At 43.7% G+C, this 20,092-nt stretch overlaps 1 protein-coding gene, 1 non-coding gene and 1 pseudogene across 2 annotated transcripts in view; all 3 read left to right on the top strand.

The window, feature by feature from the left end:
• The first annotated feature begins 3,329 nt into the window (after positions 1–3,329).
• On the top strand, positions 3,330–3,466 carry LOC111753456 (small nucleolar RNA SNORA2/SNORA34 family). The gene has a single exon (XR_002788247.1). It is a non-coding gene; the product is annotated as a small nucleolar RNA SNORA2/SNORA34 family (small nucleolar RNA).
• Positions 3,467–6,906: 3,440 nt separating this feature from the next.
• The window catches only part of LOC134476106 (uncharacterized), a 56,550-nt gene continuing 43,364 nt past the window's right edge, over positions 6,907–20,092 (top strand). Inside the window, exons 1-3 of the mRNA XM_063249094.1 lie at positions 6,907–7,090; positions 16,033–16,252; positions 18,139–18,291. Coding sequence (XP_063105164.1) covers positions 16,073–16,252; positions 18,139–18,291 — 333 coding nt within the window. The 5' untranslated portion in view covers positions 6,907–7,090; positions 16,033–16,072. The remainder of the gene's footprint in view (positions 7,091–16,032; positions 16,253–18,138; positions 18,292–20,092) is intronic.
• LOC100731047 (moesin-like) lies at positions 9,353–10,998 on the top strand (annotated as a pseudogene).

Here is a 20,092-nt window from a genome sequence, read left to right on the forward strand (position 1 = left end):
AGAGGAGACGTTTGCGGGGGGCTGACCTGGAAGGGTTCCCTCTGGGCTTCCCCCTTCTCTCTGCTTCTGGTCATCATGAGGTGAGCAGCTTTCAGCACAGCACGCCCTTCCACTATGCCATCTTGTTGGAGGCTGACATACACGGACTGAAACTTCTGACACTGAGCCAAAGTAAACCTCTTGTCCTTTAACATGTGAGTGTCTGATATTGTGTCTCAGTGATGGGGAAAGTGACTAAGGCAATAGCTAAAGTCTGAATCAGAAGGGAATTGGCACACATTGCCCCAAATAAAGCCGGATATTATGATAGTCGGCTTTAGGCAACTGTATCAAAATACTTGAGAAAATCACCTTAAGGAGGAAGGGCTCATTTTGGCTCACACTTTCATTTCAGACTTGCTTGCCCATCAAGCCTGTGATGGCACCATACATCCTGGCAAGAACCATGCAGCAGAGGAAGCCTGTTCACCACGTGCTGGCGGGGAGCACAGAGACAGAAGGGGTCAGCCCTAGATTTCCCCTCCAGCACCTGACTTCCTCCACCTGCCCCACTTCCAAAAGGTTCTTCTCCTCCTGACCATGACATCGGCTGCTGACCGAGCTTTTAACATACGGACCTTTGGGGGATTATTCCAGAACCAAATAATGCAGGATTAAAGATGACATCCTTGAGGAAAGAATAATTTGGGGGAAACATCCACTCCATAAAGAGAGGTATCGCAGAAACTTGCCAGTCATGTCCTTGTCCTGGGTAGAAGAGTAGAGGGGTCCCCAAGAAGCCATTTCTGTACAAATCCTTTTTAAAAATTAGTATGTTCTTGGTACCCAGAGTAGATGAAAGGCTGTTCTGAAAGCTTACCACTGAAATCTTGAAAAATGGAATGATGTAAGAATCACTATCATCATTACTTGTCTTTGGTCTTAGCTAGCACAAATAAGAAGAAAAATATAAAGATTAGAAAGGAAAAACCACATTGACAGTAAATCAGCTGACAATCTACATTTAAAAAAAAACTCCACAGAATCTACAGCTAAATTAACAAAATTAACAAGAGATTTGATTAAGTTTGCTGGAATAAAGTTATAAAAAAAATTACTTTATATCAGCAACAGTGAAAAAACATGATTTTTTTTCCTTTAAAAATGTCATCATATATAGGGGCTGGGGATTTAACTCAGCGGCATAAGCTCCTGCCTTGTAAGCAGGCAGTCGTGAGTTTGATCCCTGGTACCGATAAAAAGGAAAAAGGCAAAAAAAAAAAAAAGAAAGAAAGAAAGAAAAATGTCATATATGGGGCTGGGGATTTTAGCTCAGTGGGATAAGTGTCTGCCTGGCAAGTGAGAGGTCATGAATTTGATCCTAGGTATAACAAACTTAAAAATCATATATGATAAGCTATTAAGGTTTCTAGGAAGAAATCCACAAAAGATGCATGAGTTATTTATGGGAAAAATTGCCAAGTAAAAATGCAAAGCATTGTATTTGTTAGAGAAAACTTTTCTAACAAACTCTGGGCTCTCGTGGTGTAGCACAACGGGTGATTTCTTTTGTTCTTCCAGCCCAACACTCCTGTGCAGGCGTCCCATGGGAAGACTTCCACACGGTGACTGGGAGACCTAGTCATTCTTTTGTGCCTTCATCATTTCTTAGGATCATAGAATACTGTTCTCAAGCTCTGCGTTAGTCTGTCCTTGGGGGAGAAGACAGAGCAAGCAGGGTCACATGCTGGTCTGGCCAGCAGTGCTGCACAGCACCGGCTCTGTTTAGATCCATTGTCCAGAACTCACGTCTTGGCCGCACCTCACTTCTAGGGAAGCTGGGAAATGTGCTTCAGCCCTGAGCTGAAGAAAAGGGAAGCAAGCTTGGAGAATACTAGACAGTCTTCTGAGACAGACATGAGTTAAGACCTAAGTGGATGTTTATTGACAGGAAGATTCAATGTCAAAAAGCATTAATTATTCCCAAACTGAAATTTAGATTCAGTGCAGAGCCAGTCAAAATCCTAACTGAGCTTTCAATGAAATTTGCACAACTAATATGAAAATGTATGTGAAAAAACAAAGGCCAAGATAGTCAAATCCTCCTGAATGTGGGAAGAGTGTGTCCTGGCAGGAAATACGATTTGCTATCAAGTCATGATAATTTAAACAGAGAACTATGGGCCTAAGAAAAATATACCAAGAGACCAGTGTCTTAATTACTTTTCTCTCATTGCTGAGACAAAATACCTGATGCCCAAAGTTAAAGGGGGAGAGGTTTATTTAGCTCACAGTTTGTAGAGGTTTCAGTTCATGATCAGCTGGCTCTGAGGCAGGGTGGCGTGTGGCAGAAGGGCAGCAGTTCTTGAGGACACCAAAAACAACAATAGCATAAGACAAGTTTCTTTCTATTCCTTATATAGTAACCAATCTACCAGGGTGAGGGTGGTACCAGTCCAACCAGTGGACTGATCCAGCAATCACCCACCCTTAATCCCAGCATTGCATTAGAATCATCACACACTCTAGACTGAGCCACCTCTGAAAAAGACCTATGACCACATGAGGCTTTGGTGGGATACTTAGATACAAATCATAACAACCAGAAATAGAAGCCCATAGACAAAGAGTCACACGTACGTAAGTGACCCATATGTAAACCCTAGGTGAATATCAGATCAGCAAGGAAAGGACAGACTTTGCAGTGAATGTTCAAGAACTTTTAGATGTTTCCATGTCCATACTATTGGTGCTCACATTCTTTATTGATTGCTTTCGTGTGTGTGTGTGTGTGTGTGTGTGTGTGTGTGTGTGTGTGTGTGTAATGCTAGATGCTAGAAATGGAACCCAAGCATCATGCAGAGTAGGTAAGTGTTCAACCACTGAGCAATGCCCCCAGATCAATTGCTTTCTTGAGAGACTGAAGCAGTCAGTGTGAAAATGAAACATGTTAACACTTTTAATATATACAGAAATATATTTAAGACTGTGGGTAAAACAATCTCTTTGCCAAATTATTATTTTAATTGTGTGAATATATGTAGTTCAGTGTGATAATGTGGTACACGCATGCAGTGTGCAGTAGTAAGTTCAGGGTAATTAGTATTTCTGTCTCTTAAACTCTTTTTGTTACTTAAACTCTCATCTATGCATAAAATGTATCTTGGCAATATTCATTCCCCCATTACCCTCTCTAATACCCCTTCTTCTTCTTCTCTTGTCTAACAATAGTATCCCTGCATGTCCATGCCATCTTTGTTTTGGGGAATAGGATTTCCTAAGTGAGACACAAAAATGTCCTATAAAAAGATAATTTCCGATAAATTAAACCACAGTAAAATTAGGAAGTTCTGACCCTGAATCAAGGCCAGCAGCTTCCTGATGCTGTTGGTTTCAAGCAGGGGCCTAAAGAGATGTCTTTCCATGATCTGTTGGCCATTTCAAAACTTGGGCAGTGAAATGGTCAGTTCATTAGAAAGAAACAACTTGAAGTGCACCTCCCACCCCTCCACCCCCACCCCCGCCATGTGAGCAGTTGTGAGCGTGGCAGGCTCTGGCAGCCCAGGATAGGAGCCACTGACACTTACTGGGACCTTCATCACACTGGGATCAGGAGCATCAGGAGACCAAGCAACCCTTCCCTTCTGCCTGTTTTGTTTTGTTGAACTTAATATACATGAAAGTATGGTCAGATATTTTGAAGAGAACGAGACAACCATTAGTGACTTCCCTATTGTCTGGTTTTGAAGACCTAAAATGCCTTCCTCATTCTGTTTGGATCAGTTTTATACTATGTTGTTTTGTATGAATTCTCTGTGTATGAAGACATGGACAACTATTTGGAAGAAAACAAGAGACAATATGATAGTGAAGATCTCATGTTGTGTAGCTTTGAAATTTATATCTCTTACATTGCTTTCTTATGTCCTATTTATGTTGTGTTAAAGGGGGTTAATTTTACCCCCCCCCTCTTTTTTTTTTTTTTTTTTTTGTCTTTTTCCTTTTTATTGGTATCAGGGATCAAACTCACGACTGCCTGCTTGCAAGGCAGGTGCTTATGCCACTGAACTAAATCCCCAGCCCCTAATTTTACCCCCTTTAAAATAAAAATAAAAAAGGAAGTTGAGTTTACCTGAAGAAAAGAGAAAAAAGATAAGCCACAACCTAGGAGCAAATATTCACAATGCCTATAACTCACTAAAACTTGTATCCAAAAAATATAAATAATTGTTACAAATCAAGAGAGAGACAAAAACTCTATGACAAAATGAATAGAGACAGAAATGGATTTTTTTTTTTTATCTGTACGAGGGATCAAACTCATGACTGCGTGCTTGCAAGGCAGGTGCTTATGCTTCTGAGCTAAATCCCCAGCCCCCAGAAATGGATTTTTTGCTGAAAAACAATGACACATTAAACTATGCTTAGACTCTTTTGTCATCGTGAAGTTGAGAAGTCAAACAGGTGTCACAGTACAAATTAAAATTACAACAAAAGGCTGTTTTCCATGCACCAATGGCAAAATTGTAAACCCTAAAGAACTGGGAGTAACAGAAACTTTTTTTTTGTACCAGGGATCAAACTTACAACCTCGTGCTTGCCAGGCAGGCATTTGTCACTGAGCTAAATCCTTGGCCCCCAACAGAAACTCTTCTAAAATGTAAAGTTTTATACATAAGACTGTACATAAGCTGTAAACATATGAAGGAATCAGGGAGTGACAAATACCCAATTTGGGAGAAGGATCATCTCAATAGGGGTCACAAAAGGAAGGACACAAAAGACGGCTTCCCAGGTTCATATATCTGCAAATGTTGGTTACCCAGACATTTGTATTAGCGTTACTATTAGTATTTATTATTTTGTATGCCTTGTATGCTTTACATATATTCTACTGTATACACACATGTGTCTGTTCTATCATATGGAAATATCCCATAACATTACACTTCAGTTACTGTCTTCATTACTTCTCTCATTGCTGAGACAAAATACCTGACACCCACAGTGAAGGGGGAAAGGTTTATTTAGTGCAGCCTACACGTGGTGAGAGCCCCTTCTCACCCCAGCCTCCACAACACAGCCTCACTGAGTGTCAGCATTCTTTAAAACTCACTACTACTTTTGTAGGCAAATTCCACTGCCTCACACTCAGTGCTTGTTTTTCTGCCTTGGGTGGAGTGCAGCTGGACTTGGCCTGTGGCATCCCACCCAGGACGGAGGACATGGCAACCAGCAGTGACTTCAGGGGAGAGGTCAGGCACTCACTCAGGTGAAGCCGGAAGTGTGAGGACAAAGGCGTGAAGCTGGCCTGAACCTGGAGGGAGTAACCAGAGCACTCAGACCACCGCAGGCCCACCCAGGGGCCGCCTTCAAGCACAGATCCCAAAGGCCTGAGCCAGACTCTAGGCTTCTGCTCTGTGTGCTCCCACCCACAGGGTACCTTAGAGGTTTGGCGTGGCCCCGGAGTTGTTTTTTTTTTTGTTTGTTTTTGTTTTTTTGTTTTTTTTTAATAAAACCCAAAACACAGAAAAATGGATGACGTTAAAATGATCTGTTACTGGAAGTCATCTTAACAAATTCATTTATTTGTTTGTTTGTTCAAGGTATTAGAGATTGAGCTTAGAGCTTTCACACTGAGCTGCAACTCAACCTTTCTACAATGTTGAGAAGGGGTCTCATGAAGCCACTAAACTACCCCCGCTGGGCTTGAACTTGTGCTCTGACAGCCTCAGCCTACCAGAGCGCTGGAATCAGAGGTGCACCCACAATGCCCATCTCAAGTGTAAACAGAGACAAAATTAAACGTAAGCATTAAGTTTCCTTAGATTGAAACTCAGTGCTTTCAGAAACACTGATGGTGAACCCTCCAGGTTTTTCAAACAGAGAGAATTTAATTTAGAGAATTTTTTTAAAAGGCATTGAGAGGCTCAGAAAACAGCAAAACGAAGGGTGCTGGAGAAGCAAAAATAAATTAATTAATTTGAAATAATAATTTGAATTTGAGGCTGGGGGTGTGGGTCGGGGTAGAGTGCTTGCCTACTATGCTTGAGGTCCTGGGTTTGATCCCCATCACCATAAATAAATAAATAAATAAATAAATAAATAACCTGAACTTGGATGTTCTAATTAACTGGCTTACTTGATGAATAAGACCTTCATTCTGTTTTTGTCCCTTGGACTCTGAACTTCTAGACTATTTGTCTTTGTTCTCTAAACATCTGTTCGGAGTCCCAGTTTTGTTTTTGTTTTGTTTTGTTTCCTTGTTTGAGCCCAGAGCCCTCACACTAAGCTCCATCTCCGTCTCTTTGTATTTTCTATTTTGAGAAATAGCTTGCTAAGTCACTAAGTTGCCCAGGCTGTTCTTGAACCTGTGATCCGGGTGCGGGGATCACCCGCTAGCTCCTGTCACCCTTCCCTCAGTTTTCCTCGCTCACAAGCCTTTTCTGGCCTTGTCTCACCAAGGCTGAACTAGCGATGTTCAATACGCGAACCCTGAGAAAAGAGCTGCAGGTCCCTCCAAGCAGGGAAGAGGCCGAGGTAACGGAGGGCGCTGACGGCAGGCAGGGAAAGAGCAGCCGAACCTTGCAGCCCCGCTAGGGGCGAGCCAGGCCTGAGGGGGACCTGAGGGCACGCATCCTTCATAACTCTGTTCCCGTGCGCGCTGGTGCAGGGTGCTGCGCGCTGGTGCTCGGTGCTGCGCGCTGGTGCTCGGTGCTGCGCGCTGGTGCTCGGTGCTGCGGCCGCTGCGCGGTACGGAACTGGACTGAGGCTTCCGTGACCCCCACTCACGGCCAAGGACTCCAGGCCTCCTTCCCCGACCTTGGTCTCCCTCCAGGCCGCGCCCCTCGCAGCGCTTGCCCCGCAGGGAGTACACCAGGACTTGCTCCGCGCGGTCCCGGCTCCTGCACGCGCTCTCCCGCCACCCGGGTCCTAGTCCTCCCCGGACCGCCCCTGGCTGCCGTCTCCATGGCGCCCGACGACGCGGGAAGCACCGGGCTAGGGACTGAGCGTCCAGGGCAAAGCTAAACTGGAGGCAGCGCGTCCCCACTCCCTCCTGAGACCACCTCCCTCCTTTCCAGGGGACAGGGGACGGGACACCGCAGCGCAGGTGGGTAGCTGGGATTTTCTGGGAAGTGCATTAAAGTCACTGCATGCCTTGGGAGCCTCTTTCCCTGCCGCCTTCACCAGCCCCTGACAACTCCGAGGCGGAGCCAGCAGCTGTCCAAGATGGGCAGGTAGGGAACTCAGAGCCAGGTTAAACCTCTCCTTAGGACAGAGGGCAGGGCCTGCCCGGCCATGCTCACCCCCCAGCCTGCACCCCTACAGTCTCTAGGACTCTGGGGAAGGACCGGGGACCACCTTCGGGTGACATGAGTACAGCCTGGCCCAGCCTCCACTTTACCTTCTGTAACTTTCACTTAGGATCCCACCTTCAGTGCCACCTTATAGCACCTGCATTTGTAACCCTGGCCATAGCGTTTCCTCTATGCAGAAATGACATAAAAGTCTTTGATAGTATATTACCTTGTCTTGATAGCCCCATTACTGAATCTGTGTGTAGTTCGTGCATTTGTAAATAGAGAAGGCTGGTGGGAGATGCTCCTTCATGCAAGCAGTGGCTGTCTATTTCTACTTGTCAGAGTCAGGTTCCTTGTGATATTTGCTTTTCTCAACAATCCTGTCTCTTCCCAGTTTCTTTGTGATAGATCCCAAAAAAGCCCGTTTTAATGTAAGGTAATAAACATTTTGGGCAGTCTGACCGAAACTTTCCAGCTGGAAAACTCCAATAACTCCTGGTAGCAATAGAGTTCTAATATATATCCGGTCTAATTTTGTTGGGCTGGCATAACACAATGTCATAGACTGGCTAGTGTAAAAAACAGAAGTGTATTTCTCACAGTTCTGGAGGCTGGAAGTCTGAGATGCCAGCAAGCTAGGCTTTGTTCTGCGACTTCCTCTCAGGGATTAGGGTGGGAAGGGGGCACGGAGAAGCCCCCTTCTCCTGGTTTTATAGATAAAGGAAGTGGGATTGGAGAAGTGAGGCTGGTTGTCCACGTCCAGTCATCTATCAGTGCACACAGGATTGAAGCATGCCTTTCTGACCAAAGCCCAGGCAACTGTCTCTCCACCATGTACTGATACAGGGGAAAGAAATTCCCAGCCTACTGGAAGTCTGGTTCATGCTTTCTAAAATCTAGTTCATGTTCTCTAAAATCAAAGAATGATTTTTACAAACAATGGAGGTTAAGAGCAGGATGTGTTTATTGAGAGAAAGAAAGCTTCTATCTGAGAGAGAGAGAGACAGAAGGAGTTGCCGAAGACTGTCTTTTCTAGGGGCTTTTATAGAACAAAACCACAATGAGATGGAACAGAACTATGGCCAACTGATAAGATCAATTGCTCAGGTCAAATTGATTAAATTGTAGACAAATGGGAAGCGAGAAATGTAGCAAGTGGGCGTGCTTATAGAGCAATGGGTCTTCTGGTAGGGGATTGGGTTAGTGACTTTCTCAGGGTGACAGAGATCTATCTAACATATCAATTCCTGATGTTTATCCTTAGGATATGCATGCATTTGTTTTATGTTTTGTCTTGTGGTCCCGCCACAGCTGAGGTATCTGTATCCCTCACAGCTGCAAGATATCTGGGCTTCTGCACCGGCTCCTTCCAGGGCCTAGTTTTGACTGACTGCCTATATTTCTATGACTCAGCTGCCTGTAACAGTACTGCCATCTGCAGTGCCATGCCAATTGTCAAATGTTAAGAATCAACTGGGAATATCACCCAAAGCCTTGTGATAGAGCCACGTGTGAAGCCTGGGTTCCATCTCCAACAGTAAAAAAAAAAAAGCCTTAGCAGTCAGGAGACCTAGTTCTGTTCTCAGCTGGGACCTACTCCTTTTTCTTTCTGGACCTCACACAAGCTTATCACATGAGTTTCTCTTACATGAGAAACCTGAAATACAAATACATTAAATAGCAAATAAAAGATACACAAGAGGGAACTGGGAGGTAGGTCTTTTGCAAAAGGGAAGAGAACCAAGGGCTGGGGATACAGCTCAGCAGCCAGCGCCTGCCTGTCAAGTGTGAGGTCTTCAGTTCAATTCCCAGTATCAAAGAAAAAAACAAGGGAAGAGAACCAAGAGATGGAGGATGAGGAAGGGGAAGGGGATGAAAAAAGGGGTCAGCATATGTTATATAGAAGCTGTGGACAGCATCAGAGCAGTAGCTCAGATACTGGAGAGAAACTCAATCTGACGCTGACCCCCAACCCCTAGAGCTCAAACCTATATCCTGTGTTCTCAACTCTGCTCCATAGCTTCCATCCAAACTCTGTCAGTTCCATTTTCTTTGCTGCCACCAAGCCCAAGACAATCATTGCGCGTGTGACCACCATGGATGCAGAACTAGAGTCTGCTACTCAGCCCAACACCACCGGCAAGGGCTGTTGGATCAGATGGTGAAAACTACTGGCTCGAGGAAAGTTTGGTTCTTTGGTCTGCAGTACCATGACACCAAGAGTTTCTCCATTTGGCTGAAACTCAGGAAGAAGATGACTGCACAGGATGTGGGAAAGGAAGGCCCACTGCTCTTTATATTCTGGGACAAGTTCTACCCTGAAAATGTATCTAAATCCAAGCTATCACCCAGTGCCTGTTCTTTCTGCAAGTGAAGGAATGTATTCTCAATGATGACATTTACTGCCCACTTGAAACTGCTCCACTGTTGGCCTCTTATGCTGTCCAGTCCAAGTATGGTGACTTCAGCAAGGAGGTGCTTAAGTCTGGCTATCTGGCTGGAGACAAGTGGCTGCCCCAAGGAGTCCTGAAGTCCAAGTATCAGTGGGAGGAGTGGGCTCAAGTCTGACATGAAGAACACCAAGGTATGCCCAGAGAAGATGCTCTCCTGCAATATCTGAAGATTGCTCAAGGCCTGGAGATGGGTAGTGTGAACTACTTCAGCATCAAGAACAAGAAAGACTCGGAGTTGTGGCTAGGGGTGGGTGCCTAGACCTCAACATCTATGAGAGAATGACAAACTGACTCCCAAGATTGGCTTCCCCTGGAATGAAATCAGAGCATCCCTTTCAATGACAAGAAATTTGTCATCAAACCTATTGACAAAAAGCCCTGGACTTTGTCTTTTATGCTCCTCGGCTGAGGATTAACAAGCGGATCTTAGCTCTGTACACGGGGATCCATGAGCTATACATGTGCTGCTGTAAGCCTGACACCATTGACGTGCAGCAGATGAAGGCCCAGGCCCGGGAGGAGAAGCACTGGAAGCAGATGGAGCATGCCCTGCTGCAAAATGAGAAGCAGTGTGAGGTGTCAGAAAAGAAGAAGGCTGAGAGAAAGAAATGGAGAAGCTGAAGCAAATTGAGGGACACACTGAAAAAGTCCAACAAGAACCAAAGAACAGGCACACAGGGCCCTGGAACTTGAGCAGGAATGAAAGCATGCCCAGAGTGAGGCTGAAGAGCTGGCCAAGGAGCGTCAAGAAGCTGACAAGGCCAAGGAGGCTTCGCTGCAGGCCTCCCGGGACCAGCAGAAGACCCCAGAACAACTGGCTTCAGAAATGGCACAGCTGACAGCTTGGCTCTCCCAGCTAGAGATGACCTGACAGGAGAGTGAGGCTGTGGGGTGACAACAGAAGGCACAGATGGTGCAGGAAGACTTGGAGAAGACCCGTGCTGTGTTGAAGATGGCCACGAGTACACCTCATGTGGCACAGCCTGCAGAGAATGAGCAGGATGAACAAGATGAGGATGGGGCAGAGGCCAGCAGTGACCTGCAGGCTGATGCTCTGGCCAAGGACCACAGTGAGGAAGAACGTATCACTGCGGCAGAGAATGAGTGAGGGCAGGAGCACCTGAGGCCCTCACTTCGGAGCTACCGATGCCGGTGATGAGACCAAGAAGACTGCAGAGACATGATCGTCGCTGAAAATACACCACTGGGCTGAGAAATACAGCACCCTGCCTCAGATCTGGCAGGGCAACACCAAGCTGCGCTGACAAGTTTGAGTCCACGTAATCATGGGATCTAGGGACCTCTCCCTTCCCCCTCCTCATTCTCCCCATACCTTTGTCTAACTCACAGTGTGCTGGAGCACTAACTAAGCAGTTCTGCAGTCAGGCCAAAATTCAGTGCAGCGGTGAGACCAAACTAGCCCGTCAGCCCTGCTCAATTCTTTGGGCAGAAAAATGGCCCACTGTGGTGCCAGTGAGACCCCTTTCCCCCTTTCCAACCCATTTAATCGAGTTTGCTAGAATAGACCACTTCCGCAGCTCAGATGCACTTGCCTTGTGATTGGCAAAAACCTCCACACTTAACCGTTGCCCAGTGAGAGTTAAGTGTAGAGTACGTCAACACTGTCCCTGCTCTCCTGTCCACCATTGCCTTCCTCTTCTGCGTCATGTGATTTTTTTTTTTTTTTCGGAATTGGATTACAGAGTTTAAAAACAGAGATCAGGCCCTGATAGGGTCAAGTGACCCAGAATTTGGCCTCCCAGAGCCCATTCCTTTTAAAGTTTTCTAATGCTTGGAGCATAAAGAAAATAGAGTCATTATTGTTTCTACCTCCCAGATCTGGGCTGTTACAAACTCAGTTCTAATATGTCTCTCTGAGCTCAGGAATTCCGTTTCTCCTTGGAGTAGGATCAAAAGACAGTGCCTTCAAGACGCTTCACATTCTACAAGGCCACTGGCCTTTTCGTTCAGACAAGAATGGGTAAAAGACCCTGCCCCAATGTCTTTTGGAAGCCTAAGTTTAAGTCAAGTCAACTGTTTGGGAAGTGGTATTATTCCAGGTCCCTAGTTCTTCTCTGGACCTGCCCCTGCCCCTTCCCTCCAATCCCTAAATTCCCTCCAGCTAGAACAGTAGGAATGAAAACCCAAAACTCAGCCAGCCCTATACAGCTCTTGCCAAAGTGAGTGTTCATACCTTATGTCAGTATTTTTCCTACCAATCTGGGACACATACCCCTTCAGAATTAGTTGAGCCACAGCTCCTGCTTCACAGCTGCTTGACCTCAGTATGGTGAGCCCTAGATCTTGATGCAAGTAGGCTCAATTAGGGAGTAGACAGGAGAAAGTACACATGGTAAAGAAGCCAGGCCTCTGATCCTACAGTTTACTTAACCCTCTCAGGGGCCCAGTAGTTCCTTCTTCTCCAAAGTGGTGCCTGGCCTGTGTCTCACAAACCTCTAACCTAGGTCTTGTCACTAACTATGTGGTTCCACAACCTACATAGCACAGAGCTGCTGGGGATTCTGGCCTGGTCCCTTTGCAACCCTTGCTTTGCCCTCAATCCAGGAGTAACCTCTTCCTTCTCCTTTCCACCTGGTATATGCTCTTTTTCTTTCTACCACTATTAAATATTCTAGTGATATCTAACTCAGTGCTGATTTCTACCTTTCTTGCTAACACAGAAGATACCAGTCTTGGGGCAGGATTATCCTGGCCTCATGTCCCTTACTACCCTCATAACCGGAGAATCATATACTGTGTTATAATAGGATATTTTGCCAGAGATTTAATGTAAGGAGCTTTCAGTAATTACTAATGTTACCTGTCAGTATAGCTCATACAATCCATTCTTAAGGTAACTGGCATTTGGTTTTATTGTTCCTATTTGCCTTCTCCCCAAACTTCATTACCCAATGGAATGCAGTGCTCCAGCCCAGTGCCTCTCTGCATAGCCCCCCACCCCAGTCTTGGGGAGTGTTATGCTCATTGCTGTGAACTACTTGACACTCGTTTGTGCCCAATATTGGCTAAATTAAAACCTGGAAATGTGGAGAAATTTAAATTGCTTTAAGTAAGGCAGTAAGCCTCCACCAGGGAGGCTAGGAAGAAAGGTTAGATTTTATAGCTATGTTTTCTGATATATTCTTAAGTTTTTAAAAAATGGCTTTTGGGGAGATTTATGCTCAACCTATTTTTTATTTCAGTGTCAACAAAATTTAGAAAGGCTCCAAAAACAATATGTTCTATACCCACACCAGCTCCCCACAATGAATGTAATCATTACGTACTGCAAACATCTACTAATAAAAATAGAAATTAAAACTGGATGTGATAGCATGCATCTGTTGAAGCAAGAGGATTGCTGTGAGTTTGAGACAAGCCTGTGCTATATAGTGAATTCAAGGCCAGCTCAAATGACGTGGTAAGACCATGTCTCAAAGAATATTAATTAATTAATTAATTAATTAATTGTTTTTAAAGGTTTGTCAGGCCTGAGATGGAAAACTGGTGTCAGGTAGCTATCCTGACTAGTGGCTCTGTAGCTGCTGTCTGAAACGCAGAAGCCTGAGGTTATGCTTGGGTGATGGTGGGAGTGCAGGAGAGGCAGAATAAATCTCCCCTCCCCGCATGGTTTGGCCAATACTCTTCGGTCATTAACCAGAACATTGCTCTCTGCTGGGTGGAAAGAGGCCATGCTGAAGCATGGGGATGTAAGTTTACAAAGGCTGCTATCTATCTGTATAGGATCTTACTATGAAGTCCAGCTTCAACTCATTAACCAGAGCTGTAATACTGTGATTTTCCCCTAACCCTGGTTCCTGAGTGTCTCTACATTTTGTTAGGTCCACTCCCCTTTCAGGGTGTTTTTCACTCATGATAAGATATTTTGATGCTAATACATATGTGATCTACTCTGGAACTGTGAACCACTTTGGCTCTACTTCACATGGCATCTAACAGATGTTGCCGGCTTTCTCACAGTGTGTGGAAGTTTGTGGCAGTTGGGGAACTGTGGTGGTAAGTCACAAAGCACAGCCAGAGATAAAAAGGGATCAGTGGGCTCTGAGTTATGACCAGCCTCACATAAAAACAACTTGGGTTTCAACTGGAACTTTAGGTTCAACTTATGATCAAAGTCTTGAGTTAGATCTTGTGCCGGTGCTTGTGTGGTTGTAAACAAAGACTCTTAATGCCAGAAAAGCATATGTAAGTGTACATAAGCATCAATCCCAGCCCAGACTACTGACGTTCTTATGGAAGGGGGCTCTTCTTGCAAATAACCACCTTCCGATCCACCTTCCCTTCCTGCAAGCAAAGATGTCAACTTGAATGGTGAGTATAGTACAAAATTGTTTCTGGTAAATTAAACAGTTTTTATAACTTTTTGGTGAATACACTAGGAAAATTATTGATGTTTCTGGTAAATCACATACATTATGCAGTCCTTTTTATGGTGGAAAGGTTAGTTAAGGGGTGCTTTAGGAGATTCAGAATGCATTGTGGTTATTTTCATTATATCTTATGGGAAAAAGCCATCATGACTTAGAACCAACTTGGGTTACAACTAGTCCTCAAAAATGAATTGAGTTCCTAAATCAGGGTCCACTGTATTAAATAATAACAAAATGGTGAATCTCCCAGGAGAAGTTTCAATTGTAAATGATAGGCACCTAATGACATAGTTTCAAAATATATAAAGCAAAATTTGCAAAATGGATGAATAACAAATGTAACAGGTTCACGTTCATTTATATCCCTTGATAACTGATAGAATGAGCATATACAATTCAATAAAGGTAAATGTTACAAGAAGTCATTGAAGAGATTTAATCAGAAGAGTCACAGGAGCTAACATAGTTCAAAAACATTGCTCTCTGCTGGGTGGAAAGAGGGCATGCTGAAGCATGGGGACGTGAGTTTACAAAGCCAGGCTGCTATCTGTCTATCTGTATAGGATCTTACTATGAAGTCCAGCTTCAACTCAGCAATTCTGCTGCTTCAGCCTCCTGAGTGCTAGAATTACACCACCACAGCCAGCCAGCCTTTCCTCCACAGGCCTGTCTCCTTCTAGTGCTCCATTAGGCCTCAACTTGAAAAGAAGAGCCCTTTTTGATGGAAGGCAATAAACATTTTTGAATATACTCCAGCTGCAAATTTTCTATATGGGAAAACTAATTTCCCATAAACCTTGGTCTCTGTGAAGGCAGTTTTGGCAGAACACCATTATCTAACACCCATTTTAACACTGGCTCTTTTGAGAGATAAAATTGGTACTATTTGGGTGGCTTTCCATGACTAACACAATAATAATAATAATGTCAATGTAAAGTTTATTGAGAATAGTGCAGAGTGTTTTTTGCAAAGTGTTTATACAAAGTGATAGCTTTGCAACTAACCTAAAACCAACCGACTAAGTCAATGATACAGACAAGACTAAAATCCAGGTCTGATGCCCACAATGACTATCCTATGAAATATATGCTGCCTAGCAAGAATTGTATTAGTGAAGAGAATTTATGCCATTTTAAATCAATGTGTCCCAGGGGTCATGTTCAGTATCAAGTTTTAATGTCAGTTGCATTCTCTTTTTTTTTTTTTTTTTTTTTTTTTTTTGGTCTTTTTCCTTTTTATCAGTACCAGGGATCGAACTCACAACTGCCTGCTTGCAAGGCAGGCGCTTATGCTGCTGAGCTAAATCCCCAACCCCTGCATTCTCTTATAACTGTCCCTGGGGACTAGCCCATTTTAAAGACTAACGAAATCCATATGGACCCTCAGGTTCATGGAAATTCAGTTGAACAAGTCCTTTGGTTTTTTGGGTTTTTTTTTTTTTTTTTTAAACTGGGAATTGAACCCAGGGCTTTCTCATTGGGATATATCACCACCCCTTCATAAATGTTTTCCTCTTTATTCTGAGACACAGGAGAGACAGGTCTTTCTAAGTTGCTAAGTTGCCCAGACTGGGATGGAATGTGTGGGGTTTTTTGCCACAGCAGCCCAGGTGCTGGGAGTCCAGGCACTGTGCACAGGTTACGTATCTCCATCCTGACTTCTGTCCCACTTAACATAAACAAAGCACGTTAAGATCTTCCTGAACATCTATTTCTAAGATGACAATATGTAACTTATCAACTAGTGATTTCTTACCATTTATTTTTCTGTAATTCTGTATTATTTCTACCCTTTTTTAATCTCCATGGTTTTTTTTTGTTTCTTTCTCTTTAAATAAAAAAAAAATCTTCAAAGAAGGGAGAAGTAAATTCTGTGCCTTAAAAAGACGTTCATGTGTTGGATTTCAGGGCCAGTCACACTGTTTTCAGAACCTGACATCCAAAAACAATGCCAAGAGTAAAGGAAGGAAAAGGAAAAGCTAAAGGGACTCCTCCGCCCGTCGTTGTGAGTCTTCAAAAGTTCCTGAAAACCTATGAGAAGCACTGTGCACACTCCAGGACATCCGTGTGTCCAGCCATCTGGAGGGACCTGAAAAGCAGCATCACCAGCGAGCAGAGTCTCAGGAGGGTGAGTGGACGGCATCTTTCCTTAATTTTCTCAATACCGGCTGACCTGGCTGGCTTTCCAGGAGCACAGGTCCTCAGTCCCCTCCCCCAAAGCTGGCTGTGTCACTGCCTCTGCATTCTTGACCCAGTGAAGTTAAGCTCAAAGCCCTGCTCACTGAGCACTAGGGCCTGCTGAGCAGGTCTCCTGCCTCCCACTCACAACTCTGTCAGCCTGTCCTTTCCCATACCGGTCCTCATCTGGAAGGCCCAGCCCTGTTATGTCCCACATCTGGAAGGCCCAGCTCTGAGGTACCAGTTCTGTCATCACTGCATCCAACCACCTGGGCTCTGACCCTCTGTTTTGGTTACTTTTCTCACTGCTGAGACAAAATCCCTGACACCCATTGAAGGCTGGAAAGGTTTATTTAGCTTACAGTTTTTGGAGGTTTCAGTCCATACTCAGCTGGGCTCCAAGGCAGGGTGGCACATGGCACAGGGGCAACCATTCATGGCAGCTGTAAGCAACAAGAGTGAACAGGATAAAAGGAGGAAAAACACAGCTCCTTTCCTCCCTTGTATTGTGACCCAGCTACTTACGCTTGGGTGGGTGCAGCATTCACACTGCCAATCTCAGTCCTAGACAACAAACCAATCACAAACACTGACTCAGCTGCCTCCAAGACTCAGCTGCATGAGACTTTGGAGGGATACCCAGACACAAACCATAACACCCTCCAAGTGAATGTCTTTATCCCCTGATCTTTGATGTGCCCCCATACCCACCATGAAGCCCACATCATGTGGGGAGAGATCAACAAACACTCCCAAACCCCTGAGAGTTGGGTTGGCTCCCAAACCCCTGGTTTTCAGAAAAACTGCTGATGTCATCTCTATTCTGACATTAAATCTAGAGTTTGGGTACAAAGGGGGAACCAGCTCTGAAACAAAGCAAACAACTCTTAGGAAGGGGGCACATGAAGGAGTAGAAGGGGGAGCCTAGAACCCTAAGACCATGGACCAACCTCACAACTTCTTTGTCACCAGCTCAGGAAAGCAGTCTGTGTTCCCATAATCAGATATCAGTTGAATTCCTGAATGTGAGTGCTAACACTAAATTAAACAAAATTACTAGAGATGGTGCTTTAAAGAAGGAAAACATTGCTCTGAAGTGAATTTTGAGTCACTCTCATCCCACCGTATGTTTCCTGAATGTGTCTTGGGAGTGGGGAGTCATCAATTAATTGTTCTGTCAGTTTTTATAATTAGCCTCCACTAATTAATCTTAAAGCTGAATCATAAATCTTGTTCAAATTAGTCCAAACTTGTTTTTACTACAATCGCCATCAGAAATGCAATTAACACCACAGCCCACTATGTAAGGGCCAGTGTGTCTCAATACAACCACATGACCTGTTCATGTTGGGTGAGTCATCTGAGGGGATCCCCACTTTTAGTTTGAATATCATTAGAATGAAAGTCTCATGAGAAAAGCATTATTATCCTTGTTCTATATGATGTACTTAGAGAATCTCCCCTTTTCTATTTCATTAAAGAAGAAAAAAGAAAAGGCTGGTTTCACTCTAAGTTGTTTGGGGTTTTTTGTTGTTTGTTTTTTACCCAATAGCAAGTAGTAATTTTTGGCTTTGTACTGGGAATCAAACTCACAACCTCTCACTTGCCAGACAGGTGCTGTGCCACTGAGCTATATCCCCAGCCCACAAGTAGTAACTTTCTGAACAAACCTCAGTCCCAAAGTCCCATGAGTTTGTGCATAGCAGGAACTTCAGAGGTTGGGGCTGGGGTCCCACCCCAGGGCTCATCTGATCCACAGTCTGTAACTGTTTTAAATGTTCTTCCAGTACAGCCTGAGGCGTTAATGATGTCCATCTGTCGTTTTTCACTCTCCAGTTCACACTCCTAAGGCCTGATGAGTCTCCACCAGGCCACACGCCTGTTTCCTTGGAACCTCTGCTCGTGACTATCCGAGAGGAGCATTACACCGCGGGGAAGGAGCTCTGCATTTGGGGCCTTGCGCTGAGCAACCCGGAGATCGCCAGACTCGTGAGTGACGGTTTAAAACAGTTCTTCAAACTTTAAAATTGAATACAACATGTAGTCCAATTGTGACTGACTGATGTGCTGCGAGGCTTTCTTTTCTAATAGATACTGCATTTTTAACGAAATATTTAAAACATAAAAATGCAAAACTTAGTGGAATTGATATCCATGCACTCACCACACAGATGTAATATATGCTTTTAAGGAAAAAATTTCGGACATTTACATGAATAACAGCTTTTCATTTCTTTCCCAATCTACTTCCTGGAGGTACCACTAGCCCAAAGTTGATGTGTTTCACTCACGTCCATGTTTATCACAGCACAACTAATAACAGCTAAAATCTTGGAAATAGCCCATCAGCAGATGAATAAAGAAAATGAGGTATTTATATACATTGAAGTACCACTCTGCCATAAAGAAGAACAAATCTGCATCATTTGTAGAAAGATAGATGCACCATGAGACCATAATGTCAGGTAAATAAATCAGACACACAAGCTTAAATATCACATAGATTCTCTTACATGAAAATCCTACTATAAATTAAAGAGTGAAATAAGAGACAGATGATTGAAGATAAGAAGATAGGTCTTTTGTAAGTGGGAATGGGATCTAGAGATAGAGGAAGAAGGCAAGGAGGACAGGGAAAGGGACAATGAAAAGAACTGAGATATATTATGTCCATGTACCAACTCCCCAGAATAAATGTAGACGTTATGTACTACAAACATGTGCTAATAAAATATCATTTCTCCTGATGCATTAAAAAAGTTGATGTGTCTCAAATTTAGGTATATTTTATACTTTTATTACATATGTATGCATGTATTTCTATAAAATGGAGTTGTACTGTGCTTTGTGACTTACACTTTTATTCATGTTGTGTTGTTAGGATTCCTCAAATTTCGTTAAATTAGACTTATCATATCCCATATCACAAATGCAGTTTTGGGTTACCATTTTTTTTTTAACTTCCATCATTTCTAATGACAAGGACTTTACTTCTGAAAGGGAAAAATTAGACAATTCAGACAAATTCTCTCACTAAAGATAATACAAAACACACACACACAAACACACACACAAAAAACAAAAAAACAAACAAACAAAAAAAACAAGGGATCTCAGGGAGGATGTAGACCCAGGGAAGAAAATATTACAAGCTGGGCCCAGTGGTTCACACCTGTAATCCCAGCACTTGGAAGGCTGAGGCAGGAGGATCATTGCAAGTGTGAGACCAGCCTGTGGTACAAAGTGAGCTCAAGGCCAGCCTGCACTGCATGGCAAGACCCTGTCTCAAAAAAACAAAAACAAGTGGGGGGTTGGATGGAAGAGACCCTGGACTCCCTCTTTCATCTTCCATCCACCTTCTAGGCACAAATTTCGGGACCATCTTCTCAACCATCTCCTCCTTCTAGGACCAGCCAACACCGTTCTTCTGTGGGTAGCTCCTTATTGTTATCGGCTGTGACCTCGCAGATAGTGGCTGGCTTCTTGTTCTCATCTCCGAAGCCCAAAAAAGGCACTGACTCTGGAAAATTTGTGTTTTGAGGAAAAACTCCTAGAAACTAAAAAAAAAAAAAAAAAAAAAAAACTAAATGGACATTCTACAGCTGAATAAGTCAGTATAGTAATTGAATAAAAAAAATCTCAGTAAAAGGGAAATAACAGCACTTTAGGCAAATTTAGAGAGATGATTAGTAAAATGATGAAGCTAGAAAACAGTGTTTGGGTAAGAAGCTAGAGACGGTTAGATAATGAAGATCTCCAGTGGACTTGCTTTGAAATCTGTATTTCTTTA

This window comes from Cavia porcellus, unplaced genomic scaffold, assembly GCF_034190915.1.
Source record: "Cavia porcellus strain 051 isolate PalLab524CR breed Dunkin Hartley unplaced genomic scaffold, mCavPor4.1 scaffold_5, whole genome shotgun sequence".
Taxonomy (NCBI): Eukaryota; Metazoa; Chordata; class Mammalia; order Rodentia; family Caviidae; genus Cavia; species Cavia porcellus.